The sequence below is a fragment of the Acanthopagrus latus genome, chromosome 24 (genome assembly GCF_904848185.1).
Source record: "Acanthopagrus latus isolate v.2019 chromosome 24, fAcaLat1.1, whole genome shotgun sequence".
NCBI classification, from domain to species: Eukaryota; Metazoa; Chordata; class Actinopteri; order Spariformes; family Sparidae; genus Acanthopagrus; species Acanthopagrus latus.
Genome location: NC_051062.1, coordinates 3,929,104 through 3,938,190, shown reverse-complemented (window position 1 = coordinate 3,938,190; position 9,087 = coordinate 3,929,104). Strand labels below are relative to the sequence as shown.

General features: G+C 46.0%; 1 protein-coding gene across 4 annotated transcripts; it reads right to left on the bottom strand.

Annotated features, from left to right (window-relative positions):
* Positions 1 to 529: 529 nt before the first annotated feature.
* On the bottom strand, positions 530 to 6,984 carry LOC119015650 (zona pellucida sperm-binding protein 3-like). 4 transcript variants are annotated; one of them, XM_037091866.1, is made up of 11 exons: positions 6,395 to 6,984; positions 6,204 to 6,306; positions 5,617 to 5,735; positions 5,399 to 5,517; positions 3,867 to 3,970; positions 2,931 to 3,108; positions 2,635 to 2,752; positions 1,701 to 1,792; positions 1,392 to 1,486; positions 769 to 904; positions 530 to 674 (listed from the first exon to the last, which is right to left on the bottom strand). In XM_037091866.1, the coding sequence occupies exons 1-10, from the start codon at positions 6,833 to 6,835 to the stop codon at positions 810 to 812; spliced, it is 1,464 nt and encodes a 487-aa protein (XP_036947761.1). In that variant the 5' UTR covers positions 6,836 to 6,984; the 3' UTR covers positions 530 to 674; positions 769 to 809. The 4 variants fall into 4 exon arrangements, with proteins under 4 accessions (XP_036947761.1, XP_036947759.1, XP_036947760.1 ...); XM_037091864.1 differs by having other exon boundaries at positions 769 to 897; XM_037091865.1 differs by having other exon boundaries at positions 769 to 885; positions 6,395 to 6,980.
* Positions 6,985 to 9,087: the final 2,103 nt, after the last annotated feature.

The window sequence follows — 9,087 nt, the reverse complement described above, 5'->3', positions numbered from 1 at the left end:
AAACAGAGCAAAACCCTGCCTGGTATTAGAGCAAGATGATTGATAGAGCAATATGCCGTGCCGCTTTGTGCACACGGCATACATTTTATGGCCGGGTCATTTTCTGCAAGGCTGGACACTACAGCTCAACCCCTTTTAACCCGGGCAAGCCTATAAACACTTAGCCTATACAGAAATACACTGCACCTGAGCAATACACTCCACACACGCAGCCATGCACTGCACAGAATTACTGATCGTTTCAAGTTCTGAGGTAGCTCCGAAGTTGTCAGGGGTCCTGTCTTGTAAGTAGTATTACGAGACAGGACAGGCTGGTTAGCATGCTAACACTAGAGGTCTTTGATGTAATGTCGACACTGTTGTTACTTCATATTCTCCAGAATGAGTTCCTTGAATGTTTGAAACTAAAAATCTGGCCATATCAAACACAGTGCAACTTGAAGTAGAATTATGTCACCAGATTGAGATAAAACAAAGCGACAGGGTCTTTAATTAGCTCTGCTTAAGAGGAATAAAGGAACAATAAGGCTTGACTATCAAGGTTTTATTGTCTTAAATCAAGTACTAACAGTGTGTCTAGTTGTCTTGTGTAGTCGCCTGCAAATGATGGCCCCTGGAAACTAGCACGACACAGCCACTGCTGCACCCACTCCACAAACTATATGAATAGGAGTCTGAAGAGAGCAGAAGACAACGTTTGTTAGCAGAAAAAAGCACACTTGAAAGCTGGCATTGACCCGCGTGTGAGAACGACCAGCGCCGCCTCACCTGCCCGAGTCACTTCATGCATCTAGAGCAGAGAAGGCGGCTCAGTCGGCTCCTCTTCCCCGATGTCCCCCTCCAGCAGGATGGGGCCCAGAGCAGCCGTGCCCTCCCGCTGCAGATCTGGAAGAAGCACTGCAGGCTCAACATTGCGAGGACGGAGGGAGGGAAAGAATTAAGCGCATTTAGGCAGGTGATTCAACCATTTACGACACGACCGACTGGTTGGTTGGACAATTAAAAAGGGATCAGCTTCAAAAAAAAAAGAAAAGAAAAAAGAAAAATCAATCCTGGTGCATAAACAGCCTGTGTGCCAAATGAAGGCAAGTTAGCTTGACTAAATATGGCTGAAACCTCGGCTCGATTGTTATTCTGTGGCTGATTATATTTAACTCCTTGTTGTTAGGAATCATTTGGGTTAATTCTCTCTATGATTAGGTCACGTTTGCTCCCTCAGAACCGCTCAGACTGTTTCAAGCCAGTAACACAGATGTAAAAAATACCCTTTTTGTGAAATCTTTGGTCATTTTTCAATCACAGAAGATGTGTAAAATGTCTCCCCCGTGTCAGCATTAAGTGTTGAAGATTCATCCCCAGGCGTGATGTAGCGTTGCTCGTGTAAACTGTACCAGCATCTGCCGCCAGCCCTCTTTTCCGTCTCCGCTCGCTGCAGCTGGTCTCACAGCAGCTACACACCTTATTGTCTCCACCTGATGCCACCCATCTGTCCAGAGCCCAACAAATGTGTTCTGTTACAGACGCTGAATGCATCTTTTTACGGCATCAGAGCCTGAAAACACCTGAAGAAGACTTGCTTGTTACAGGATTGGGGGTGACATAATTTTAAAGACACGGGAACAGGAAAATAAAATAACTCAACGACTGTCAGGTGAGCATCTGTTAAGGTTTGAGTGAGTTATATATTTGCGGGAACAAACCTGTTGGCTTCCGTCAGGTATGAGCACGCTTTGTGTCGCGAGTTGACAGGAACGGAGACTCTCGTCGCCGTCAGGTGACACGTGATGTAGATCTACGAGGAAGTTAAAAAGCACGTCAAGCGACACTGTCATTCACTTTGGTGGATCGGGTTCAGGTGGACCCAAACCGGCAGACATGCAGCAGTACTGTTGAAAGATGCATTATTAAATTAAAGATATTCAAGCTTAAATTACTCAACCTGGCAACCGATTACAGAACAGTATTACATATTATCACGATATATCTCTTCAAGTATTCTTGTGTAACCATGATGTTTTGCCAAAACCTCAATAAAGGGAGATTTCCCCCTTATTATAAAGCGTGATTTTGCATTCGGGAGTGAATTTCCTATTTGGCAAAAACAATCAAAGTTAATTTAATGCCAAGACTCATCCAGAGGCCGATTGCGCACGGAGGCACACAAGGTTTTTTTGAGTGGATGCTGGCTCACGCTTACGGCGCCGCTCCATTCTGGCTCCCTCGCCCCCGCATTGTACCTCATCAGCCTTAATGCTACCTGAGAGGCCGTCCATTTCCTCAGCTGGAAAATATCTGAAGTAATCGCAGATAGCAGCCTAAAAAAAAAAAAAAAAAAGGTAATACGGACTTCAAACAACACATACTAGAGTGCCAACTTAGCGCATGAGAGACTAACAGAGCGGCTGAAACAAAGCGTTAAAGTAACACCTCGGCTGGCTGCGGGCGAGCTGGACGCGTCAAGACACACCTCGAAAGTGATGATCAGGGAGCTTTAATGGAAAAAACTGAAGAAGAAAAAAATGCCCGACTCGTAGAACGTCTGTATGATACACCATCAGTAGTTCTGAACTGCATACACACACACACACACACACACACACACACACACACACATTTCCTACCAACTGCACTTACTGAATTCCTGTGATCTTGGTGGAACCTGAAGGCTTTCAGCTGGAAATTGAGTTTATCCTCCTGGCTCCTCTGCATGAAGTAAGACTTGGCTCCCATCAGCTTAGCGTCACTTAAACACCTTATATGGAAGGAAAAAAAAAACCAAAACAAAACACAGGCCGCAGGATTCATATTCATAAACACAGAGAAGGACACGCAGCACACTTAAATCTTCATTATTATGACTAGCTGAACCCTCCCTCTCCAAATGTTTACATGTGGTACTCTGGCGCCGTTACGGCCAAGCGGCCTCTCACCCGTGGTCGTGGATGAAGGGGTATCTGGGTCGGGAGTCGGGGTCGGGGGTCACGGTGGCCACGCAGCTGTCCACGTAGACCCTCAGCGGCACATGGTGACCCTGGGCGACCGCCGCCTCGATGTGCATCACGTCGCTCAGGAAGTAAACACTAGACTGCCTCGGTTCCTGCCAGTCCTCTAATCAAATCCAGACAACAAAAAATACATAAATAAATAAATAAATAATAAGCGGAAGAGTAATGCCGGGGCCATTAATCGGATTAGATGCAACTGAAATGATGCCTGTAGGGGGGGAGGAGGAGGAGGAGGTCGGTGAATGGGATGTAGGTACTGTGACAATAAGAGGAAAGTACTTTAAAGAAGCAGTAAATGAATTACAGATGTGGCTTCGTCATTAATGTGGATAAGGATTGGGGGGGCCTGTGCCTGCAAAAACTACTTTAAAACTTCCATAATTCCCCTCATAGCCTCCTACAGCCCCACACTTATTTTACATCAAGCAAATCACAGGAGGTGGTTCGGAAAAAAAGTTCCGCCGCGGGCCAACTTTTCAGACGAGCAACAAGCTGGCGCGCTCGCCATTTGCGTCGCGTCAGCTCGGAATTAATTAGAAAACATAATCAGCCGTTTATTGATCGCTTTATTGTGTGAGTGACCCCGCCGGGTCAGCCGCAGCCTACGAGGCGTGCAATTTCGGCTCATCACCATGCATCAAAAGTTTCCCTCCTGTTTATCAAGCCGCCGTTTAGCATGTTAAACAGCCACGGCTAAGTCTGCGAGGCCTTGAGTGATTGCAATTAAGGCCGTCGCAGGGGAAATTAGCCAAACCGTCTGGCGCAAATCAAAGTTTTTAAAAAAAAAAACTGCACAACGTCGGCTCGAAGTTTGTGGCTTTCTTTTTTTTTTTTCCCCCTCCTTCCTTGACGAGTCCCCACCTGTCATGAGACGCAGGGAGAAGTGCAGCTGCTGTTCCGCCAACGTGTTGGAGGCGAATGGCTTCCAGGTAGGCCTCACGGCGCTGCTGCTCACATAATGCCTCCTGTGAGGACAATTTAAAAAAAAAAAGGGAGAAAGAGAAAAGAAGGGAAGGACAGGCTTTTCACTAGAGGGAGGCTCATCGAGGAAGAGGAGGAGGACTTCACTCAGGAGGGGAAGGAGAGGAGTGAAGAGAGGATACACGACGCAGGAAGACAGGTTTATATGACAATAACACAGTTAAAGTCAAGCCTTAAGACGGTTTAATACCATTGAATCAAATTGGTCAGCTGGTTACATGTTACATCAGACCCAAATGATCACACGTTTAAGTCAATTTAATCTCTCTACAGTCAGATTAACATACACAAAACGGATTCCAATAATCACAAAACTGCTGAATATCAAACCAATAATAAATCCCCCAAAATCAAACAAAGACGTTCACAAATGGCTCAGTAGTTAAGAACATACGCCATTTAATGCACCAATAAACTGACTGAACATGCAGGTGTTCATTAATTTATAAAATTACTTATTACTATAATTTAATCCATTTAATGGATTTTTTAATGGATTTTTCTTTACGTGTATATCTACATGTGTGGTTTTACAGAATACATGTGAAAATGACTTGCTACAGATAAAAAGAAAAATGAAATGGGAAAGTTGATAAAAGCGGAATAAATAAAATATAGATAGAACAGTACATACATAAATAAATCAAGAAGCAATTTCAAAAAAATAAATAAATGTCATATTTTTTTTTCAAATTAAGGTTTACATTAATGTCCAGTCTTTTTTTTTTTGAATGGCACAACTAGTCCTCCATAGAACACAGTATAAGCAGCTAGCATAATTGTACTCTTTGGCTCTTATCCATAAGAGATAACTGAGCCTGCTCCTGTTGCTAGCAGTGTTGAGAGTGATGACATTCATATGCACACCATTATTCTACCATGTAAAAAAAACAAAATCAGAATTTAGCACCGTCATCATTTCAGGAGTATTCTTTGCACATGTATGCTGTTGGGGTTTTCGCAGCACTTGCCCGCTTAACGAAGGAGAGACACACCTACTTCTGAACATCATGGTCTTAGACTTGGATAGCAACAGGTTTTTCGAATGTGCACAAATATCACAATGCTGACCTTTTCAATAAAGTGGGCTGTGGGTGGTCATCGGACCGTGCAGCGACCCTTGCATTTGCATGCAAATGGGAGTATTAGTGAAATATACATTTTTATAAGCCGTGTAAACATCACAGTAGGACTAGTGGTACACAGGCTGCAATCCCATAACCAAACATATAAGTAGTGACGTTTCTCCATACAGCAGGCAAGAAAAAAGTATTTAAGACCTCGTGAGGCCTTTTGTTGAGGAAACTACATTCAAAGCTTTAAGACTTTCCAGGACCTGCAGATACCCCGAATTATCAGCCCCAACAGCGGGGCTAGGATTGGACTCGGCAGGCCAAAAAGGGGGGCTTTACCTTTGATAGTGACATTCAATTACCACCTCAGCGGGGTTGGTCTTTAAAATGACTGTGTTGCCAATGGGTGTTGGAGAGTACTTCAGAGAAAAGGAGTAGATGAGGGATTCTTCGGTCATCTGGGAGAAGAAAAAACACACAAAGCAGTTACTTCAAATACACACACACACACACAAAAAAAGGTAAGACGGCCGGAGGGAAAGCAGTGAGCTGCACACCGTCAGCGTGCTGCCGCAGCCCTGCAGCTCTGTCTGGAACAGCAGGATGTGGTCGGCGGCGTCTCGCGCAGCGCAGCCTCCTAAGGTCAGATCGCTTGGACGGATCAACTGACCGTTCCCTAAGAACAAAAGAGTGAGAGAGAGAGAAAAGAAAAAAAAAAGAGGCGCAGCTTAAATAAGGCCCATTACCCGAGGCCATTTCTCCTCCTGGTCCAGTCAATAACACTCACGAGCAAGTAGAAGTTCAGCCACAGGACAAATAAAAAAAAGGTTTCTTAATGCATCGCTGTAAAGTCAGCGCTTCGAGCCCCCCCTGTGCAGAATGCTCCTTTCTCTGAGTGAAGAAATAAGAGGAAACATAATATTGATCGCCCGGTCCATAAGTCTGTGCCACTCGCAGTAATCAGCGCTGAGTGTCCCATCTTCACCGTTCCATTCAATTTCTCCAATTCAGGCGCCCTCTAACCTGACCCCTCCCTTTTTCAGGCAGCGGAGAAGAAGCCACGCTAAGTGGAACTTGGACAACAACAACAACAAAAAAAAACACCACAAGAGATCAATTCAAACCAGAAAGTGGCAGCCATTACCTAAGAAGTTCTGTCTGACCTCTACGGTGACCTCTCCCTCACCACAGCGTGCTGCCACGCTGACAGCTGGCACAGGCTGCCGCTGCTCAAACCTCACCAGCACCTAGACAGTCATTCAGATTTAATCACAGTGAAGCAGAAAATCAAAAAAAGGCTGCAGAAGTCCATAAAAGATCATTTAAAAAAAGTACCTTTGATTCCTGCTTGACAGGTGGGTTCAGAACTGGACCTTTAACCAGAAACTGTAACAGCTCTTGAGCTTGGACGGCTTCCCTTGGCTCCAGCTGCTCCGGGGTCAGCTTTCCGGCCTCCACCCTCTGCGGGCTCTGAATCGTCAGCCTCATCTCCACGAGAGGCCGGAGCGGCTTTTGTTTGCCGACAGCTGGGTTCCTGAGCTGGAAGCTGCGGAGCCGGTAGCTGACGGGCGACGGGGCCGGATCGCCGTGGCGCGTCCGGTTTGACTGATGGTCCGCCGTTTGAGGCGATCTGGGCAGCTGTAAGCTCGTTGTCGCTCGCTCTTGCGGGATTTGGCTCAGACTCTCGTTAGTGCTGGAGTTAAAAGCGGCAGCGCAAAGATTCCCACCTGAGAGGAGAAACACAAACCCTAACAGAACAGCCTCACTGAGCCCCATTACAACTTATCACCCATAAAACCTCAGTTTCAGCTGTTTTCAGAGAGCACTTTTGTCTCTTGACCAGGTTGTGGGAACTCAGCTCAGGCCACACCTACTCCTAATAGCTTGATTGGATTCCAGGTGTAGGATTCACTGTCCTTTCCCTTCTTTCTTCTCACCCACTGCAGATTGGATGAGAGACCTATTTCACCTTTAACTCATGCTTGAATTTAAATACACATGCACACATTTCCTAGTATGGAAAACCCCCAAAAGAGTTGAAAATTCCTTAAATGTTTGAAAAGGCAAAACGGCCGCCGTCTGCCAAATCTCCACTTGTCCTGACGTTAATGAACGCAGACTTTTATGAACAGAAACAAGCCTGACCCTAGCAGCGAGTGGCTTTCACTGCCCTCGTGAGGAGAATCAATCAACGCACTCAGGGAGCCGGAAACCCCGGGGTTTTCTTGAATGTCACGGCGACGCGGCCAGCAGTCTGCAGAGGTCAGCGGGGTCACTCATAAAACTGAGATTTATGATCATCCTCGGCAAGACTTCACAAATGTCACTGCCACGAAATGTATATGCGTGTGTGTGTGTGTGTGTGTGTGACGGGGGCTCGACTTGAACCTGTGCCAGCAGAGGTGTCAATCACGCACTGACATGCCGTAAATCTCTCTCAGGTGAGACGGTCATGAGTGGCTGCGCAGCGTGATTTAGGACGTGTTGAACTCCACCCCCTCACAAAATTCCACTTAAGTTTCTTTAAATTTAGAAAAAAGCAGGTTAAGTTCTGAATGGGCGTGCTCCGGCACTGACGTTACCGCGTATGGTGCTTTCGGGTGACAAAGCGAGGATTTATGGCATTTTCTTGGATACGTAAGACACAAAACAAAAAAGTGCAGAAACAATATGATCGCCAATAGTTGTCATTAGGACATATTAAAGCCCCATTATGTAGAAATTCACACAACGGCTGTGCGATGTGTTTAATCTAACTTCACGTGCAAACTAATATAGTAAAATAGTTGCGCAATGTCGCCTTAAATGTTTGCTTTTTGGCCGTGTTGCTGGTTGAACTTTCCACAGGAATGGTTGATGATAAGATTTATTACTGGCTGCATTCCACTTAAAATAAAGCTGAATAATAGAATAAAAGAAAGCTGTCAGTATTGAAATAATATATGTTTCCTGCACAACTCATAATGGTGATGTTACCGTTTACGATCCAATGCAAACACACTCTCAAACCCACAAAAGTGTGTACCTTTCTCGTCATCGGCAGACCTACTTGTGGAACTTGTTCCGGTAAGAACATGTAGATAAAATCCATAACAAGGTTCCATTTAAAGAAACTCCTGTTCTGAGGGCAAAATTGGTTTAAACCACTTCCTCTTGATACAGACATACTAATCCAGGCTGACCTGCAGGAATACATTACAGCTCATCCTCTCTGTCAGGATCTCCCTGCAGACTCCCCAACAGAGCGGCTGCTATTGTCAGGAACTGGCTTTTATCTTGTGCTGATCAGCGGCAAAACAAAGAGAGGAGTTGTGTGTGGTTTGTGTGTGTGTGTGTGTGTGTGTGTGTGTGTGTGTTACTTCAGTGGGCTGGAGTGAAATCAGTCCGCCCCTGCCAGTCAGGCCCCCTCTGCTGCCAATCCCTAACTTGGTTAGCTGCCTCTAATTTGGCCCCCGGAGGGCCCTAATGTGGCCCCCGTGGGGGCTTCTGAAAAGGGGCCTGGCAGCCTCTACCGCGCACACACACACACACACACACACACACACACTGCTGCCACACCCGTCAGCTTCTGTTTCCAATAAGCCTGCTTCATTTTGAGACAAGGACAGGATGATGCAGGTAAAATGGGCCCGTCCTATGTTTAGACAATAAAAAACACACAACATCCATCCACCAGATGGAAAATCGTCAACCAGGATGGCTCACCGACGCCGCAGATGCTCGGTGACAGTAACAAACACACCCGCGCGCGCACACTCGCGTCCCTCCCCGCATTTTGCTGACAGCACAAAGTCATCGAAACAGCTCGATTTGGCCGGCGCTGCACTGCACCATACGGATAACGGTTATGGAGGCTCATTAAAAACATGTAGTGGGAGATGGATTAGTTATAGCCTGCTGTTGTGGTGGGCGAGCAGCGTTTCGAGATCAGCGGATTTCTATGCGTTTTGTCAGCGGACGGATTTGCGTGGGACAGGGAGATATTTTCTGAGGGAGATTTCGCCTTCCAACATGCGCTGGCATGTGTT